This window comes from Symphodus melops (assembly GCF_947650265.1).
Source record: "Symphodus melops genome assembly, chromosome: 1".
NCBI classification, from domain to species: Eukaryota; Metazoa; Chordata; class Actinopteri; order Labriformes; family Labridae; genus Symphodus; species Symphodus melops.
This window is the reverse complement of record NC_136691.1, coordinates 51,057,803-51,079,183: the sequence shown is the minus strand read 5'-3', so window position 1 is coordinate 51,079,183 and position 21,381 is coordinate 51,057,803. Positions and strand designations below refer to the sequence as shown.

At 40.0% G+C, this 21,381-nt stretch overlaps 1 protein-coding gene across 4 annotated transcripts in view; it reads left to right on the top strand.

Annotated features, from left to right (window-relative positions):
- The window catches only part of aopep (aminopeptidase O (putative)), an 82,616-nt gene that overhangs the window by 19,958 nt on the left and 41,277 nt on the right, over positions 1-21,381 (top strand). For 3 of the 4 annotated variants that reach the window (XR_013781046.1, XM_079366271.1, XM_079366269.1), the window contains exons 7-12: positions 7,995-8,208; positions 10,219-10,325; positions 16,446-16,548; positions 16,858-16,965; positions 17,495-17,538; positions 20,308-20,368. Coding sequence is in view for 3 of the 4 variants with exons in the window: in XM_079366271.1 (XP_079222397.1) it covers positions 7,995-8,208; positions 10,219-10,325; positions 16,446-16,548; positions 16,858-16,965; positions 17,495-17,538; positions 20,308-20,368 (637 nt within the window). In the remaining variant the exon portion in view is untranslated. The remainder of the gene's footprint in view (positions 1-7,994; positions 8,209-10,218; positions 10,326-16,445; positions 16,549-16,857; positions 16,966-17,494; positions 17,539-20,307; positions 20,369-21,381) is intronic. The other variant, XM_079366270.1, reaches the window with a different exon arrangement.

Genomic DNA, 21,381 nt, shown 5'->3' with positions numbered 1-21,381 from the left:
ATGTTTATATTTCCACTTTCTGTTTCCATTGTGACGTTCAGAGATTTCCTGCCATTTGGTGTTTTGTATTTATTTAACCAGTAAAAAAAACTCATCAAGATTAAAAATCTCCTTTTTCAAGAATGTTTTGGCCAAAACAAGCAGCGTCACAATAAACACAGTTTCAGAGCAGCCATGCATACAAACACAATATACGCATTGTAAAACATTAAATGACACAAAATAACACATTTGAACTACAAAGATGTGTCAAGCTCTCCTACTATCATAAATATATAAGGCAGTCAGAGCATCTACAGCCAGATGTGTCTGCCCTCAAGTATGTGAACATCCTCTTAAAAGATGTCAGTCAGTTTGCCTTATTCCTATAAAGCATGTGTTTTCACATATTCACACATCAACAAAAGAGCAGAAAATAATACTGGTCAATCAGTCAGTCAGTATTTGTATAGCGCCAATTGTGATGGTGGAGGCTGGGCGTCAGGTGGTGGTTGAGGGACGACACAGTCCCATGGTGGTGGCTCGGCGTCAGGGTGAAAAAAGCCAACTGAGATTGTACTGGTCGAATGCTTTTCATCAGAGAGCGTACCTTTGTAGACCTCAAAAGACAAACAAGTGTCTGTGCTGTTTAAAAAGTGTGCTCCAGCATCCTGCAGACCAACACAAATACACACAAGAACATTCCTCTGGCATGACATCAGTTGTTGGACTCTCGACTAAATAAGGAGCAAACTGCACTGTAGATTGTTTTACTCTTAAGACAGGATGGATCGGACATCTGCAATCACTTCCCAGCTGATACGGATTCAAGACTTGTTGAAAGTTTGAGAGGGGTTTGTGTTTGCATGTCTGTGCCTGTTTGCTTTATGAGGGTACTCTGTAAACCTCAGCCTTGTGTACATCTCTGTGTATGTCTATAAGCATTGTTAACCTCGTTAGGTTGTGACCAACATGGATCCCATCAGTGTGAAACAAACCTGACCTGCTCAGAGCCAGCTGTCTATATATGAAAGAGTACGCTCTTCAGATTAAGTACTTAAAAACATCTAGAAAATGCAGTCTAACCTTGAAAGCTACGTCTCATGTGTCGGCACTACAAAGTCTCCTTTTCTCCAGACTCGAGCGGCAGGAGTCGCCTTCTTGTTCCCTGTGACCTCTGATATCTTTTCTGCTATTTATTTTCAGGCTCTGATGCGATGCAGTGTATGTGGGTGGGGTGTCTCTCTGGGGGCCCCGGCCTGGCCCCCGTTCATGTGATCAGGCCCTACATGGAGTGGCATTTGGCCTGGCCCTGCGGGGCCCCGTCTGGGAGCAGAGAGCTGATCTGCAGCCAGCCTGGAATGCCAGACATTTGAAGTCAGACTTGTTAAAAAAGAACGAAGGGTGGTAGGAGTTTGGTCAAATAGGCCCCTGTGTCTAAAATAGCCCACAGACTTTGTCCGAGAGGGAGGGAAAGGAGACAAAGCTGTTTCCCGTAAGCTGACATTAGGAAAGGCCAGCCCTCCAACCTTTGCTTGAATAGAAAAGAATAGACAAAGTTATAAGTTGTTGTCTTTTGTGTGGCGTTTTGTCATTCTCCTTACCTGTCTGTCATGGTGTCTTAAAAGTGCTTGTCTGCTTGTTTCTGTTGGGGTCTTCAGTTATGTGCACAATGTGTGAAATGTCTGTGTCACACCGGTTCAGTAGTTCAACAGTTATCACACCAGGGAGATGACGCTGCACTTGGGGGAAAAAGAAAAACTCTTGACATGGTGAGAGGGAGTGTGATTTTTCTCTTTCCTTACCTTTCAGATTTCTCATTCTCCCTCCAAAAATATCCTCTGTATAAGATCATCTTTTAATTTATTTTCAGCATTCCTTTTTCTCTATGTGCCGATAATTTCCAAGTCTTGCTCTCCGTCTTGTCGTATGCAGGCATATTTATGCTTCTGCTCTTACTCTCTCATTTACACACGCAGTGTACACTTGGCTCTCATCATCTTTTCCCCCTCCCTCCATCTCATGGGGCTGTTTTACTGGTGTCCCAGCTATGTGCTTAGTCGGGCTATGGATGTCAATTACAGGACTATGATATGGCCCCTGCTGCATTATGCATGGAAGTGTCCCGCTGGGGGAAAAAATGGCCTACAGCCAGGAACAATGGATGGAGAGATGGAGGGATGAATAATGGATGGAGAAATGAAGGAATGAGACACTATTGCAATCTGTGTCACACCCAAATTGAAGACATTCCTGGCACACACCTCTGAAGCTCCGGGCCAAGTCACCCTCGGTGACTCAGAGTCGTGTGAGAAAGCACAGGGGGGCTTTAACCAGTCTTTCATTTTGTGTGGTAAGACTCAACGGGGTACCACCATCAGAAAGGTCACCTAAGGTCATGTCTGTTATTCTATATGCACACTGCCTTGCGTCGTGATCCCTCTTGTTTACTGCCTTCTGGATATAAATGAAAGCGCTATTTGTCGGAGTTAATTTTTGCATAATTTTCTACTAAAAATACCACATGAAAGCAATCAAGAAGAGGAAATATAATTAACAGTAGAGCCTCGAATTTGTGTTTGGCATCCAATTTCATGTCTAACACTGTTAATCCATTTCTTAAATCTATTTAGAAGAACATGACTTAAAAAAGACGAGCAGACAGTTAATCTTTAGTACATCCAAAGGGCATTTTGTTCTACAGCTTGCAATTAATTGATAATCTGTCTGAGATCACAAACATCAAAACAGCAACATGAGAAAGGGCCAGCTTACAACAATCTACTTTCTCTAAACATCATGCAAACTTCAAATGTCAGAAAATGAGGTTATGGACAAGAGGAGACAAAACAAAACAATTTGGACATTGGTATATTTTGGTGCAACAAAATCATTTTCTGTCACCCGGAGAAGAAGTTTTCATCTTTTAATTGAAGTATCAAACACACAGTATAAAAATAAAACATACCGTTTGTGTGGGTTTAGTTGTCGTGAGAACCGGGGGATGACTCTGTGACGTCGGAGCTATCGGTCCAGCCTTCAACAGGTGTCGTGGGACTAACTAAACAAAAAAAACAGGTGAAGTGAGGTTCCCACTTTAAGATGTCCCTGCTCTGGCTGCTCATCTGTCTGCACAGTTCAGTTGGTGGGGTCAATAGAGGCCGGGTGGAATGGGAGGTATTATTGGCGTTGTCACTATTGCTAGCTTGTATAAATGAGAATTGGGTCTGTTGATGGTGGTAATGCTGTTCTACAGCTAAGGGCTATGTGGTAGGGTGTGTAACTTATCAGTAGACCATAAGGGCATAATGGGGACGAGGGGTTTTTTCACCGAGCACAAGTCTCTCAAGTTTATTTCTATTGCAGTATCACAATCAACAAGAAAATAATTGTCACAAATTAAACCACATAAGCAGTTAAACTACCAACTACCAACTTTATAATGTGTTCTTTATTGAATGTCAACAAGTGTATAATGCAAATTGAAGGAGTTTAGGTTGTGTTAGAAAATACAAAGGTTATAAAAATGTTCAATATTACATTTATTGTAAACAGCATGTTTTACAGCAATGCTGTCCCTGTTAATTTAATGATATCAGTAGAACAAAAAGTACCAAAACATAATAAAACAACTAGAGATCCTCAGTCATATTTTTAAACTATAGTCACCACGTCTGGAAAAGACTGAGCAGCGCTGTTATATTCAAATTCACAGGATTACAAATGGTCTTTTAGATGGAATATTTTAAAATTGATCTAAACCCTACACTTTGGGAAAAATGTCTCCATTGCACAAATATGCTGCCAGTGTATTTGTGCAATGCAGACAGTGTGCAGTATGTTGGAGCTTTATGAATTAAATGAAAAGAACTTACTATATGACTTTTTTTTTTGTTGCTGTGGTATTGTGATACTTGTTGATGTTGTCAACAGAATGGGACTGAAGTTTCATGTCCTTGTAACGTGACAACACTACAGAGTGTGATTTATCAACCCATTTTCTGAAAGTTTCATTTTTATTTCCAAACGCTTGATTGATTGTAATTGTCAGTTTAATCAGCAGCTGTAGTTGTGTGGTGAGTGACTGTTGCTAATTTTGCGAGGAGAAGAGCAGAATTCCTAAAGCATGTTCTGCAATTAAGGCAGTTCTTCTGCTTACATAGTAATAATGTCCAACACTCAAAAACAGAATAGAAACAGTTTTTTGGAAGTCGGAGGAAATACATTCATAGCCACAGCTAACCATAGATTTGGATCAGATGAAAGGTGTCTGCAGGTGCTACATATGCATGAATATTTCTTATGTGTGTTGTCCTGACAGGTCCCTGATGTCAGCTAATGTCAGTCAGTGTATCAGCGAGTGTGAAAGATGCTGTTGTTTTCCATTCCCTCCATGGTGGGATGACACTATTTGTCACTGTAGTGATGGATTCCGCATCCCTCAGAGGAGCATGTGCAAACGCCGTCTCTGAAAGGCTGTCTTTGTGTTTCACACTCACTCGCACAAACACACATAACGCACTGCTGGAGATGACAACAAAGGCGTGCTTATCCAATTGTTGGGGAATAAGATTAGGCTACAAAGAAACTCATAAGGCTAATGTTAGCATCTCCTGCTCCAGTGAGGCCCTTTGTTTGTGTAATCAGGAAAAACATGGGATTAGATTTGAGATGCTGTCTCGGAAATGATGCCCATAAGACCCCTATTGTGTGATGTTGACATGTTCCTAAATAGCATGCCCTGCCCTGTATCTGATAAAACACTCCGTAGGGAAATAAAACATAGTTATGCTGTCCAGACATCCAATTTTGTTCGCCTGCAAAATAGCCTGTCTGAAAGACCCTGGCCTAACCCGTGTCTTCAGTCAATGTTTTCCTTTATAATTGACTCATCACTATAATTACATTACATAATTTTCATCTGGTGCATCAAGATGCTTATCTTTCCTAGATGACATCAGCTCATATTACAGCTCCCTGTTATTCATCAATGGCAGCAGCATGCGGTCTATTTGTTGCAGCGGGAAAGGACTGTGAATCTGCAGGTGAAGTCATTATGACTAACAGTGCCTGAGCAGTTACAAGAAGGGCCACTGTTAATGTTTTAATAATAGGAAACATGTGTCGCTTCCATATTCCCAGTTAGACACACAGAGGCAGAATCGAGGGGCGACGTTGTTCCGCCCCATGATTGGCGGATGGGAGGTAGAAACAGATTCTTAGCAGAGGGGAGACCATGTCGATGTGTTAAATCTTCTGTGGGTTTGTGGGTGTGTGCGTGTCTGAGTATGTATGTTTGAACCACCTGCTGTGTGTTTACATGCCGTGCCTCTTGTCCTTGTGCATTGCCGCGACACAATTTTAAATGGCACACTTGGACTCCATATTACACTGTTGTGTAAGCAGAAAGTCCTAATGGTGGCAGACCTTTATAACCACGCTGTTGAGGGATTAAAATGTTTTCAGGGCTGTCGTATCATGCTGTTTATGACAGACCCCATGGTCTCATATACAGTGGGTACAGAAAGTATTCAGACCCCTTTAAATGTTTCATTCTTTGTTTCATTGCAGTCATTTGCTAAAATCAAAAACATGCATTATATTTCTCATTAATGTACACTCAGCATCCCATCTTGACAGAGAAAAAAAAAAAAAAAAACGTAAATTTTTGCAAATTTATTAAAAAAGAAAACCTGAAATATCACATGGTCATACCATGCTCAGTATTGAGTAGAAACACCCTTTTGAGCTATTATGTGCTTGTGTATATACTTAGAAGGTTGACGGATACAGAGTTAAACCATGACTTATGTTGAGGTGTCTGTTTGCCAAAGTAGTCAAGTTGTGTTGCCCTTTGAAAAATACTTTTAAGGAAGGACCTGCAGTTTGCCATAAATTATCCCACCAATGTCGGGTCAATAGTGGCTGGGACACAGAAGGTCTACAGAGTGTGAAAGGAATTCTAGACAGTTCAGTGTTGTTATATGGGCTGAAAGAGAGAGAGGGAGAGGGAGACAGAGCATTCATTTGCACCTTTGTGACCCCTCCGCAGTTCTTCAGTTGAAGAATAGCTTGCCTCTCACGCACAGATCCACCTAAGCCCCTCAGGGCAGCCACAGCCTGTTACGTAAGGCAGGAGTAAAGAATGCTCCAAAAAAGTCTTCAGCCATGACCTTGGCTTTGACTGAGCTCTCATATTAGCCCTTTTTTTTTTACAACAGCTCTGTCTCAAGGTTAACATTCACATATCCTGCTGTGTTTAAAAATCCACTATTAGACAGTAAAGATAAAGAACTATAAAGAATGAAATAATTACATTAACCCTCAAGATGGTAGATGAACCCCTGCAATGATGTGATCACTCTTGATTGTATGTTTACAATGTTCAGGATCCTTCTGGATGTATTCAAAAGAAAATCAGATCAGATCCTGGAATGCTGCGCATAGCCTTAGTCAGTATATATTTGCAAATATAGCTTGTGAAAAATACTGAAACAACATAGAAAATGTTTAAAACACACATTTACATAAGTAAAGGAACAGATCTGTGTCAAGAAAATCCCAACCTTCATTTTCACCTATAAGAAAAGGTTTCCTATACACTTCCTCATTTTCACAGCAAACTCAAGCTGATATGCATCTGACAGAGATGTTTGCTGCGTCAATCCAAATTTAGCAGCTCAGTATCTTCTGCTGGCAAGAATCATGTGCTTCAAAAAACCCCTTTCCACTTACACTCATCAAAGCTTACATTTACTTTCTTGATAGTGATGAAAAGAAGATTTGAGGGGAAAACCCACATTTTTTAACATATCCCTATTCCCTTATTATTCAGATATCAAAATGGAAATTTCTATGGATAGAATAGCATAGAACTCGTATTTGATAACAGTATAACCTTATACCCCTGTGGGCCTTTAAAAATCCTAATAAGCCGTTTCAATAGTCGTGTATCAAACACACAAACACACAGGCACACTGTTAATGTTATCCCTTTAATGTCTTTTCTTTGCTGTCACTGAAAGTACTATCAGGCCTTCTTGTGTGTGATTAAGTGTGTGAATGTTGAACATATTTTATGTGTTTACAAGAGGGCACAGAAGGAAACACTTGTTTCTATATCTACAAACACGTGAGATGCACTTTAAATTGGATCTCAAGCAGAACCATATGTTTAATTTCCTTGTGTGAAGTGGGGGAGGTAAATCTCAATTAGCATAATTGCTCAATAAATCAGTCATGGCTATTGAGTTGAAACAGATGCTTGTAGATTTTGTAAATATAACCATTATTCAAGCTTTGTCCTCAATTGTTTTCTTTTTATCTCCATTGAGATCTTTTAAGAGTAAAGATTTGGTTCATAATTATTTTGTACTGTATTGTAAAAAAACAAAGATCACAAACTATAGAAAGTCTTCAGGGTTGCATTGAAGTCGTCTGTAGAAACAGTGGAAACTTTTATAGTTTGACCTTTATTTATTTAGCTACAGCAACAGCAAGGCACTTTTTTGAATCCGTTTTTCCCCAGCATGATGCGTCTTGCTTTATGTTTGCACAGGGCAGTTCAGTTCACATGAACACTTGATGACTAAGCTGCCCACTTCTTGACATAATTTATTAAAAGGAGGAAGGGATGGGCTGTAAGTGACTCTCGTGCTCATTAGTTGACACAGGTTTGTTCTTCATGCGTGGCGTGTTCAGGCTACATTTTCTCTGATTAGAGGTGTGGAACATGTCATTAGTCACTGTTTGATCTTTTTAGACCGTGGCACATCTTCATCTGTCTTAGGTTTTTTTTTTCTTTTTTCTTTTTCCTCATAAACACTTTTTTGGTCATAGTAAACTCTTGTTTCCCTTGAGTTTACTTTCCTGAACCTTCTTGAGTATAAAAGTATTTTCTTCCTATCTTCTAATCCTTCGGTCTTTTTTTATTCCCAACTCATTTCACATTAATTTCCTCAGTTTTACCAATTGTATCTTATTTTTATCTGCTTTGTTCACCTTTTTCTCCACAGCCCGCATATCATTTTCCTATCCCAGAGTGTATTGGGCATTGGGAGTGCTGATTCTGGAGCCAACAGCCTTTCTCTGTGTGGGTCCAGGATCTGCCACGAAATTGCTCATTCCTGGTTTGGTTTGGTTATTGGAGCCAGAGACTGGACTGAGGAATGGATCAGTGAAGGCTTTGCCACCTACCTGGAGGACATCATCTGGGCTCACGCACAAAAAGTTCAGTATAAGTGTTGCCTGAGGATTAAGGACACAGCTTTTTTTTAAGTTACCTTGAAATAGAAACGTTAGGGTGACCATACAGTTCATCCCGATTTGACTGGGACCGTCATTTTTTAAGATCTGTGTCCCGTGTCTCCACAAATATCTATAAAACATTAATATGTCCCAATTTTTAAAAGTCCTGGTCTCGATGTTAACCCATTGATTAACCAAAACAGTACACCATCAGTACAACTCTGATTTGTCTGTATGTATGTCAATCACTGGTATTGTCAAGGCTGTTGCTATTTAGAAAAAAAGAAAAAAAAGATCACTAAAGTTAAAGTTCAACACTGAATCGAATGTGTCAATTAATCTCGAGGTTGGGGCTGTTGATTAGCTAGCCAGCTAATCTTATAAACATGGCCTGCTGTGTAACGACAGGTAGGCTTGCTTTCATGCAATTTTCAAATGCTTCCAGTAGGTTACAGCTTCATTCAAGAAGTACTAGCCAATGAGTAACCTGCGATTTGCACACATTAAAAGTATACATTTTTAAGTCGCCCACTGTGTAAAAGTCCACATACAAAGCCTTACTGTATAAAAACTAAATAACAATCAAACACAAACCTACTTCAGTCAGGCAAACACTCCTGACAACCAAGCAGATTTCTCAAGGGGGAAGCTTTACCTGCAACCTTGAGTGACCAGTGCAGGTCACCAATCTGTCAATCAATAATACATGTCAGCTTGTGGTGAAATGTAAGTCTTTGGAGATTTGGAAATGTGAAATGTGGTCACCTTAAGAAAGGGGTATAGCAAATCAGTGGATCACTTGTAAAACATTGCTAATGTACAATACGGAGCCTGAAACTGGCGTACGCCACTTCCACTGCAAAGTTTTTAATCTCACATAACAAACTTGACGGGGAAATGGGGGCATTGGTAAACAAACTCTTACCCATGTGTAGAAATATTTCAGAGGCAGGGGATTTTGTGATGCAGATGGTGAGCTGGTGAATTGAAACAAAGTTGTATGATAATGGCACTGACACATTTCATCGAACAAAAAAAAAATGAAATGTAACTTTGACAGATCCATTTTATCAAAATCATTCAACTTGGCAGTTGTATTTTGAATGTGCGCCTGTAGTGATCCTTATACTTTAAGAGCCTGAAAGATGTTTTTCTCATGTTTTGCTTTAGGATGTTGCCAAGATTTTCAAATGTTGTTGTGGTTGGAATCCATGTAACTTAGACTTGGCCATTTCTTTACTCTCATTAAACCATGCACAAACCAAACAAGGAAATAGTCTATAAAACCACCAATCCAAGTTTTTAAAGCAATAAAGCCCTAAAAAGAAGCAAAAACTACAATTAAAGAGACGGCCAAACAGAGCAAAAGAAAGAAGAAGTAACTGGGTACACCTTAACACAGATCTGATTTACGAAGAAGAAAGTAGACTGGGCTGAACTATATTAGTCTTAAAGATGCACTGCAACCTCCACAACCTTAAACAAGTGAACGTCTAAAGAAGTAGATAATAGATCAAAAGAGAGCTCCAGATGTCCTTTAATCAAAATCTTGCAATAAGACATCCCCCTGCAGGGGGAAACAATCAGATTAACAAAAGACAAAGGAAAAGGGTGTAGTTATTGGCATGCATCCTTTGCTTGCAACACTAACTTCAGCTTTAATCAGGGAGTTGACATCTATACAGATCTAATCCTCCTACTTGCTTTCCCACACTATATATTACACAAATGTTTTTCTTTTGTCTGCGCTGTTGCATCATGTCGACTTTATGACGCGAGCTTGGCTCTAATATAGACTGATCTAAGCCGACCTGTCATTGCTTGGAAAAGTCAATAAAACACAGTGACGGATACAGTGGACAATGCCACTACTCTGATGTTGCGGAGTTTGACTTTTTATTTCAGCTGATTCTTTTCATTTTGCTGATGAAATATATTCAGTTTTCTGTTTTCATTAATCTACCCAAATCTTTTACCCCGCATCTTATCCAGCTCTCCATTGAAGAGGCAGCAGAGCAGTTTGACCTGATGGCACTGCTGAGATGGAGACGACTCTCTGATGAGCTGCAGAACTCAGAGGAGGCACTTCAAATCCTCAGGTGTGTGTTTTTCGGTCAAGCTCATCTGCCTTAATACCCTGCACATTAATCCCTCCTGCTGAAGCAGCAGAGACTGAAGTATAGTTAAGATGCTAACACAATCAAGCAGCTGCACAAACAGATGTCAATATAAAACACAGTTCCCAGTCACAAAATGACCAGGTCTGTGTTATCATGGCATCTATAGCCTGTAATATTTCTGGGGCTTACTACTATGCTGTGTTTTTGTTGGTTGCTATGGTGACATGGTTGATTCATTTAAACCTGGTTACATGATATCAAAGAGAGATGTAAAGGAGCCCTCTGCTTAGTGACGTCCCCTACTCTCTCCTCCCAACATTTCCAGTCTCTCTTCAGCTGTCTTGCTCAAAGGAAGTTAAAAGGCCCCAAGAACAAAACAAAAAAACTGTAATACAATCAGACTACTGTTTCTTTATTTTAATGAGCCGTAAATTAATCTTATCTCAGTATCCACTTGTTTGGTTTTGTTAAATGTGGCTAAAAAGCTGCATTGTTCTTGCAGAGTGACACAGTGACACACATTTTTTCATACACTATATCTCATTGTAAGTTACCATTGAAAGTCACCAATTCAGGGTAATTTGGATCTACTGCAGTTCAAGTAATGCCCCACCTACAGAACACATGACTGTAGATGTCTCCTAGATAGGGTGACTCATAGCTGTTCAAAAAGGCAACGGTTAACCACAAAACATTACATTTACCTGTAAAGTAACCACAAGCACACCACAATGAAGTGTAGTCATACACAATGTGCAACAAATGTCAAGGCAGAGAGGAACATGTTTAAAAAGGTTTGGTGAAGGGTTTTGATTGTGTCTTCACGTGCAGACGCACACGTGAGCTCCAGGTATACACATTCCAGGGGTACAGGTGTGGCAGGTGTGGCAAGTGTATCCCGGTGTACTGTGTTGTCATGTCTTAGAAAAGCTCTGCACACAGGCACAAACAGAGAGCGCGCACAAACACACAAAGTCTTCATCTGATACTGACAATGTGGCACCCACACCCTGTTTGTTTTATCCAGGGTGGAAGCACCGTGTCATCAGGGGATTAAAGGTGTAAAACCCACGCCTGGAGTTAACCATTTAAGGGGAGAAATGTTAACAATTGTAAGGATTGCAACATTCATATTCTCCCTAAGAATGAAAAAAAAAAAAAAGAAAAAAAAAAGCTTCTTAGCACTTGTAGCATTCTGCGCTATTGGCATTCACGGTTGTAAGAACATGACAGCAAATCATTAAGCTATTGACTTCATGGCTCTTCTGCCTGGCACTAACTTCTCAATATGTCTCCTAACTAATAATGCGTGTCTTCACACAATTGAAACCGTTATGATTGTTTTTAGAAGTTTAATCAGTTCTGGCTCTCCTGAGTAGTACAAGCCGTGTTTATGGGGTCTCTCTAATTAGGAAAAAAAAAGGTGATGTGTCCTTATTGGTTAAAAGAGTTTTATTGCTTCATGGTTGACTTTCTTAATCAATATGTAAGTGTGTCCTGTTTCGAAGCTACAGTATATGTTGTTTATTAGGAAGTTTTAAATTCAAACAAATGCAGCTGGTGCACTTCTGTGATGCTGGAGATATACTGAGACAGAAAGCAGTGAGTGAGTGGAAGGGTTAAACATGAACTTGAGAACTGTCTCTGTCTGGATGTCTATCAGGGTGTTCCCCTATGAGGCAGACGCAGGGCGGTTTGGAGGATCAGGATTAGGTTTCTCTGCACCTGACGGGGTTAAATCAACAACAGAAAACTAACATCTGAAAAATGCAAACAAAACATGCACACACACATACAGGAGACTCAGGGATGGATACTTTTCACTGATTGTAGTAAAGAATTGCACGCAAGTCATTTCTAATCTCTTGACAGCAATGTTAGTGCATGCTGAAGCATTAATGAACGATGTTACATACATTAAAATAAACAACGGCTGAACGGACACAGTCTGTGAGTCTGGTCTACCATTTAATATGCAAATGAAAACAGTATTTTATGCAAAATCAGGAAAAGTATTATGAGAATAATGATAGTGAAGTCAAGTCAAGTTTAGGCTATATGCAAAGTGCTTCACACGAGACATCCAAAGCAACAGGACGAAAAGAAAAAAAGAAACATTCAAATAAAACATTCAGAAATCAAACAATTAGAGAGATGATTTAATATGAACAAATGAAATAAAATTAAAATGGAATGATCCAAAAGAAATACAGAAATATGACATTTAGCAGAAAAAAGGCATTTTTATACACAATATATATAACCTAAAATGTATAATTGTGACGTTGTCTTTCAGTATGTGAGCGCTCTGAAGTCCCTGACTGTAGAGTCTTAGATTCACCCGCTGGTCTTTGCCTAATTATTTTAAGAGTATAATAATATTAGTTACAGTTATGGCTTGGCAATTAATCCATGTCAACCATTCAATTATGTTTTAGGGCTGAGTCACGTGACGACACGTCCAATCTGCGTCATGGAAGCAATGCCCGTCATTTGGACTTAATTTGTTTTTTATTTGATACTTGTTTTTTAATGTTTTAGAGGAGTGAATTTCTACTTTAAAACTAAAATTTGCTGTTTTCATTTCAAGCGATGCTTTGATTTCAGTTCGAAATATTCAATTAATAACTACAAAATAGTTCACCGGACATGCACTTTTTTATTCCAAAAATATATTCCAGCTTTTATAGTTTTTACAGTAGAGGCACAAAAACATTCATTAATCATAATCAAGGTCAAATGTTCAGTTAATTGTGATATTAATTTGAGGTTATATCACCCAGCCCTAGTTACAATACATTTAATAGAGCAGTTTTTTTTTGACAAAGTTCTTCAAATATGATACAGAAGAATAAAATAACAATTAAAATAACACAGAAGAAAGACAAACAGCTGATCATGACAGAATTCATAAAAGCCTTCCACTCAAGCAACGTTTTAAGAGAGGAATCTGTAGTCATGGTTTAGCCATACTACTACTAGAGTAATGTCATGATGATTCAGCAAATACTGTATTTATGAAATAGTTCAGGGGGTTTGTGATTTGTGTATATTTTTCACTAAAGAGTTCTACTTGATTCTGTATGAAGTATTCAATGACCTACATTGAATTACTTTTTGGGAGTAATTAAGTTTTTTGAGCAGGTCAACTGGATTAGTAACTAATAGGAAAACATATTTAACCCCATGTTTTGAACCAATTTGCATAATAATTTACATTTATTTAAAAACAGACACCAGATGTGCTTTTTATTGGATGCAGAAATGTTCAAATGTGGCATAATTCAATAACAGAAATATCTTGAATTTGTAGAGTCCATTGCAACAAAATCCCCCAGACTTAAGCCGCAGCTTGATTCCAATTTCTAATGTGGGCTAGACTGCATGCACATCCAAATCCTGACGTGGCTCCACTGTCTTCCATTATAGCTGTGGGGTGAAAACATGGGCTAAATAAACATGAACTGGTTGTCACGCTGCACAGAGAGATGTGAGAGAGGACCTTGTGAAGGGAAAGAAGAGAGCAACAAATGGGATGTTATGAGCGATATGCACAACCTCACCAGTAAACAATCAAACACACACACACACACACACGCACACGCACACACACACACACACACACACACACACACACATACACATAAAAAGGCTAAATGGCAGACTGTGTTTGCCAAGTTCAGTGGGTCACAATCTACACCCCCGCGTGATCCAGCAGGGACCCTGGTGGCCAGCGTTTATCAGACCAATTCAGATGAGTTATATTTAGGGCAGCATGGGCCAGACGCCATTCTCCCTGCCGATTCACTGGGCTGCTGGGAGTGCTGCACTACCTTATCCGGTTTCCACAGTCAACCCAGTGTAATTTGTCAGGATATGGCTCGCGGAGTTATAAACCTCTACGTCCCTGTGTGTGTGTGTGCGTGTGTGTGTATGTGTGCACGTTGCACATTAAGTTCTGTCAGTAATAGCTCCTGATTTCCTCCTGCTCTTTCTTTCTCTCTCAATCTCAGACACGCCCAGGTGTATGCATGGCTACACACACGCACGGACAAACACTTCCTCACACATGGCCTACGAGTCAGATAAGAGCGCCATTTATTCTGCAATACATTGAGCTATTGTGTGATTCTCCAAGGCAGCGAGCAGCGATTCCTCTTAAAGCTGCAGTTAATCATCTCTGACAAAGAGAGACGGCGAAAGACGAAGATTTACACATCCATACATCCCTGCTCTGGACAGTGGGAAGGGTGGCGTTCCTTTGTCTAACTTGGCACTGATGAATCAACATTTTGCCACTTTGTGCTTTGCCGCTGGTATCTCTGACGCATGATACATACAACTTTTCTCTTCTGGAAATGCATGTTCTGTCATCGTTTTTGTGTCTTGCCCCAGTCTCTTTTCTCTCTCTGTACTTCTCTGTCTCACTCACTCTCTCTCTCTCTCTCTCTCTCTCTCTCTCTCACACACACACACAAACACGCCAAACACATACACACACACAATTTCCGGGAGATACTGCATGTCCTGCTGTCTTAAAAATAGTGTATTTAATGTTATCAGCAGAAACAGACAGACATGGGCACCACGGGCAGGAGAGCAATGTCATTTCACAAGGCAGGTTCAGCCAGTAGCCCCCTAATGTTTTACAAATAGATTTTTCTGTTACTCCACGTGTCCTACCTCTAAATTTTGGCGCGCAGCATTTATTTAAAAACACCAAGCATCATCACTGAAATGTTCCAAAAACAGACTTCCTAATGGAATTTTCACAAAATTGTTAATAGGACACGCACATGCACTGAAGAAGGAAACACATACAGTTGTAGGATGAAAGCGTCCAGTCGGATTCAGAAATTCCAGGAAGCTGATGACTTCCCTTCTCCGTCCTCCGAGCAAACAAAACATTCCTGTCCATCTCCTGTCTGCAGTTTCTCCCACACCTCCACCCTCTCCTCCTCTTCTCCTGCAACCTAATCTACTTCATCTCTCCCCTGTTCCTCCTCTCTGCTGGACAAAGACTCCAATAGAGCAAATTGTTGACTAACTTGTTGCTCACGGCTGAAGCCTAACTGGACAGATTATACATTGACGCTTTAAATCATACATGAATCACTGTGAAGAGGATTTTGTGCTCTCCCTGTTCTCGTGTGTGTTAATGTGTGTGTCTGGCCCTGTCAGGAAGCGGCTCTGTGGAAAAGTGCTAGCCTGTGATGAAGGGTGTATTGATTGGTGGGCCAGGCGCCTGGCGTATCGACTTGGCAGGAGGGTGATCCTTCAAGGCCTTCCTATTGGCACACTGAGTTAATCTGCTCAGCCTGATCAATAAAGGCTAACTGAAACTATCATTGCACAGCATCCCACGTCAGCGCAGTGTTTGTCTGCCTTTCATTGGTTATATGTGTTTGTTTGTGTGTTTATGGAGGTTGAAGGGATGATTTGTATCTGTGTGGCAGGGAAAGAGAAATCTAGAGCATGCCTCCTTTGTGCCTGGTGACTGGGGCGGGGGCGGGGGGGGGGGGGGGTCGCTTTTTTTTGTGGAAGTGTTATATGTTCGCTCAATGAGTCATGGGCAGTAAAGTAAGAGCGCAGCACTGTGAGGTCATATAAACAGTATAGCATGCTATTATAAATCTGCAGCCTGATTTCAAGCCTGCCTCGGGCTTACTATGGCGACTTGGCAGCATGTTCGCCATTGAGAGGATTGGCTGAGTGGCTGGATTTAATGTTGCTGACGTTGTATTCCTGCTCTGCAAAAATTGTGGCTTTCCTGCAAATAAAATATCTGTAAGAGTGGGGTGAAAACACAAACTCTGTTCTCAGTTTTTCCAACTCCAACCAGCTCAGTTTGACCTGTTTTGTATCAATGTGTGTCTACTTCTTTGTCTGTGTGTGTATACCCATGTACGGAAGCCCTGAGCCGACATGCATCCTTACATTTGATTCACTTCATTTTCCTTTGATAGAGGAAATTCCAGCCTTGTCATTTCACGTTAAAACGTGAGAAATAACCGTCACATACTCATTATCATATCGTTCTTACCTGTCTTTCCTTCTTTTGTGTCTCTTTGTCTCTTTGCTTTATTTGTCCTCTTGCAGACCCAACACCGAGAACACTGGTCAGGTCAGTGAGTCTGGTGCCTCCATGGTTAAACACGCCCTCAACCCTGACAAAGCCTTCATGCAGGTCCACTACCTCAAGGTGAGAGAAAAGTGAGAAAGACAGGAAAGGAAAATGAGGACAAAGAAGGTGGTAGCAGGAATAGAAGGAAGGAAAAGTAAATGAGGAACAAACCAACTTAAGAAAAAAACTGTTGACAACAGTTCAGCGCTTCTATTTTAGTTGCTGTGGCATCTTTTGATTTTTACAAGTATTGTCTATATATATATATGTATATCGATGTTTAAAAGTCCGGTACCCTGATATCCCTTTCTGCAAGGTTTCTTTGTGCTGCCATTGATAGATTGATTTATGCTGTTGTCTTCTCTTTTTGCCTTGTCCTTTGTCCAGGGTTACTTTCTTCTCAGGTTCCTGGCCAGTCAAGTGGGAGAGCAACAATTCATTAAGTTTTTCAGGTCATTTGTGAAGAAATACCACGGGCAACTCATTTTGTCCCAGGTAAGGGGTTGTACTACAAAAATCTCATTATTGTTAAATTAACTTCACACAAACTGGTGTTGACTTGCAGCTTCCTGAGAGACTGTTAATGAAATCTATGCTCAGATTTGAACTGTTTTGATGACCTGTCTCTGAGGCACGTTGTTATTTCCATAAATTAATTGGAGGCTGATTTGAGCCTAATTCTGTTGAAAATTCTCTGACATGCTCTTAAAATTGATCACCACACACCAGCTAAGCACCTTTGTGTTTATTCTGCTGTGGACGTGAAGCTGAGTGATCACACCTGGAAGTTTGCGCGTAGTGTGTCTTTGTGTGTGACATGTGATGTTTTCCACCTGGCTCCTGTTTCTCCAGTGGCAGGAGTCTTCTCACTAGATAATGGATGCAACATAAACACTGTTTGACCTTGTACGCCTGACTCAAGATCAGGTATTCCTTTCTCGTTCTGTTTTTTCTGCTTCCCACACCTCCATTAATGCCTCCATTTCTGTCTCTTTTATTTTTTTTTACAACTTTATTTTTGAAGGATTTCCTGCGAATGCTGCTGATTACCTTTCCCGAACTGGAGAGGTAAGTGGTTATGAGCAATGCTTACGATGTGGTTCATGAATAATGAAAAATAAACCGCATTAAAACCACTTTGGTTTTTCCCCTTAAGTAGGGGTAGCTTGGTTTCCAATTCCAAACACATTTGGAAAAAAGGTTCTTTTCATCATTTTTCTTTTTGAATATATCGTTTTTCTTTCTCAACACATGTGAATTAGTCATTAATCTGTGAAATACATGAGTACATGTTGATTCGGCCTCTGACTAACACGCTTCTGCTGTGAAAACATGGCCAGCAAAAGCTTCCAACGCCAATCCTGTTAAGAGAGCAGCCTCATCCCCTCTCATATTAATTGAAGTGTAAAAGGATAACTGCTCCTCCTGCTCTCCTCCTCTCTAATTTTCTCTCTTTCCCTGTCTGCACTCGCTTAATCATTCAGCTCTCTATTTTTCCTGATTGCCTCATTAACCTCTTCTTCTCCCTGTCTATCTGTCCTTCTCCCTCTCCTCGTCCGTCTCGAACTTCTTCATTTTTTCATCTTTTGTAACCTCTCTCTTCGTCAGTCCGCACCCGTTTGTTCTCTCTCGATGTGGCCTTCTTCTGCCGTTTTCACGTCATGTGGAGTGTGCTGCTGCTCGAGCAGAGATTGATTGAATTAAACAGAGGGAGTTGAGGACAGTCAATATTTGAATCTGATGCCTCTTTCAGTAAACACTCTGCGAGAGGAGTGAGAAAAGACACTCAGACAACGCTGAGGGTCAAGGGCATTGTTTTTGTGCATGTAGCACATCCTGCCTATTCCTTCCACTAAATGTTTAATTTCATGTATAACACTAAACATAATAACGATTTACTCACATTAAAAAAAGTCGATGCATTCATCGATTTTTGTTAATAAGAAACCACTGCTTTCCAGGCAACCCACACACTCTTTTTACTGTACAGTGCTTTCTCATTCATCACCATTAAGGTGAATAACCAATGACACTCAATCCAGTTACCACGCTCAACATGAAATAACTTGTCTTCTCTGCTCTCGTGAGACATAAAGCTCGTTTCTATCTAGTCTTATCTTGATACAGTTTCTGACAGGTTATGTGGTGTATTCGCTGTATTAACCTTTTCTTGTCCACACAAGAAAACTATCCCCACATAATCCCAATTAATCTCACTGTATGGTTCCTCACTGGTTGCGCGGCAGATCTTTAGTCTATATGTACCATCTTTGATTCACCTCCTCATGCCACGGGTGGAAATTTCCATGCGGTGAGCTCAATGATACAGTTTTTAGTGTCCACTTTCTGCACAAATTGGTGCTTTACGTAGAGTAATACCTCTGCTATTGCACTGTAGAGTATGAAGAGATTTTTTTACGAGCTTCAATTTATTGAAGGACCACTCTCCACCTGCCAAAGTTGCAAGCACATATACAATAGGAAATGACGCAGTAGGCTTTAATAGTGTGTGGAAGCAAGGAGCACAGCCTTGAACCTTCAAAAAGGCAAGTCCATCAAAACTATTTTTAAACACTGTAGCAGTATTTGGGCTCAGTTTTTGGCACTTAGTTCTAAAGTTATATATTTCAACTTCACATTAACCAGATTTTCATGAAAGCTGACACAGACATTCACAGATTTGGCCTCTTAAAATCGACCTTCAGCTCAAGCCATCGAGAGGTGGATGAATCACATTTTTACTGATGCAAATTGAGCCAAGAGCAGTGCCTGTCAAGTTGAGTGTGACATGTCCCTAAATGGCCATTGCCAAAGTTGAACTTGGGTTTTCTAACAGGTACTTATCAATAATGAGCACATTACCTGCTGAGGATAGCTGTCAGCACAGCCTCTGTTTGGAGCATCGGGTGAGAGCACCAACATTGAAACTTAGCTTAGCACGGCTATGGATGGTCTTTAAATAAAATGTTTTGTAACTGCCTGAAATAATCCATTTTAGTTAAAGAGCACATTATCTTTTTAATATTTCCACAGTGATGCAGCCATTTGCCTTTGTCATTCATTTTTATTTATTTGAGAGCATATGCATATTTTAATGATAGCAGCACAAACATTTTATCTTTATGTCTGAATGAAATATGTATTCGTAATAAAGTATTTCTTACTTTTTTTAATTAGAAAGTCCTGCTGGGTTTGGAATGGGGTCTTGAATATTTGACTGACCTACTTGTGACTCTCAGTGGGCAGGACAGTGTGTGTCGTTGTTAATAGTGCCCAAGGTTGTGTTCATGTTTTGTTACTGGGACACCATTTCAAACACATCAAGTTTAAGTGTTGTCAATTTTGTATAGCAAGCAATAAGATGCACAAGTACCGTATCTGCATATTCTGACTGGAGCAAAAGATAGTTTTAAGAAATGTGTGACATTGAGCTCCCGATAGAAAATGGGAACACAGAAATGTAAATTACAGCATTTTATTACAGATTACATCACAGATTAATAAACAGTAAGAGCCTCAGACGAGCCAAGTGTGGAATTTTCCTTAAAGCACAGGTTCTTTGTGTATGTGTGTGCGTGAGCTGCCCTTTCACACATAAACACGCATTTTGCATTTGTATAAGTCCAATTCATTGTCTGTACATGTCTGTTTGCTTGTCCTTGCATTGGAAAACGGGTGTGCCCCTCGTTTTTGTTTAAGGTGTTGGCCTAAACCTCTACTCCACCGTGACTTGAACAATATTTTCCCGGAGCCATGTTTTCATTGGGTGTCTTGGGCAATAGCAGTCATCGCTATAATAATGAGAATAATACTAACACTTGTGCCATTGTGTTGCAGAACAGGCCTCACCCTCACTGCTATTTATGCTGACTGGCTTGATCGACCGGGAATTCCTAAGGTATGAAGAATCTGCTCACTTTCTTCTTATCTTTTTAAAATATAGAATTTCAAAATGATGTTTTTACATACCTTACTCATCATATAAAAAAGTAAAATCAGTGCACATTTATTAAAGACACAATGCTATCAGTGTTATTGATTTAGCAACTGACTTAGACTTAAAGCCCCTCCTCCTCTTTCCCTGGTTTCATGTTGCCACAGTATCTACTCACAGTGTCTGACTTCTTGCTTTGTCTGTCGAAGCACTTTGTAAACATCTGTTTTTAAAGGTGCTATATAGTTAAAGTTATTATTAGATTAGTAAAGTTTGAGTTAAAGCATTGATATGACACATGGCCCCTTGTATTGTTTGTATGCTGGCATTGTGTATTTAAACCTTTTGCACATTGTGCATGCATGCACACATGCGTTTAATGATAATGTCACAGACATGTTCTCACTAGACAGGTTTCAGATTATAGAGGAGATTAGATCTTTCTATCCCCATTTCCCTGAACGTTCGTCTTTGTCTCGTTTTAGTCACTTTAAGATATTTAGACACCTACCACGGATATGTAGTATTTTATGGCTCACGTGTGAATTTTATATTGGTAAAGTAGGGCACGCTGAATCTAGTTAGACATGTGACATGTCATTTTAAGGTCCTTTTAATCTGTGGTGTTGTTTTTGCACCCTCATGTCAATCCCAACTTCACTTTTACTTCAGTTTTTTAATGTGTTGATTCTTCCTTTTCTGCTGTTCTCACCATTCCAGTCAGGGCAAAAGCTCAAGGAAACAAAGACAAATAAAAACGCCATATCATTCAACACGTCAGCCAGGTTCGACTCCTGGCCTCAGCCTTTTGAAGCATGACCGCACCACTCTCTCCTCTCCACATTTTAATGTCCCTATTCAACTGTCCTAACAATAAAGGCGAAACAAGCACCAAAAGAAATACCTCCAATCACTAGATATTGTATTCATATCTTATTCAGTCTAAAAGCCTGCACTTAATTTAATAGTTTAGTTTA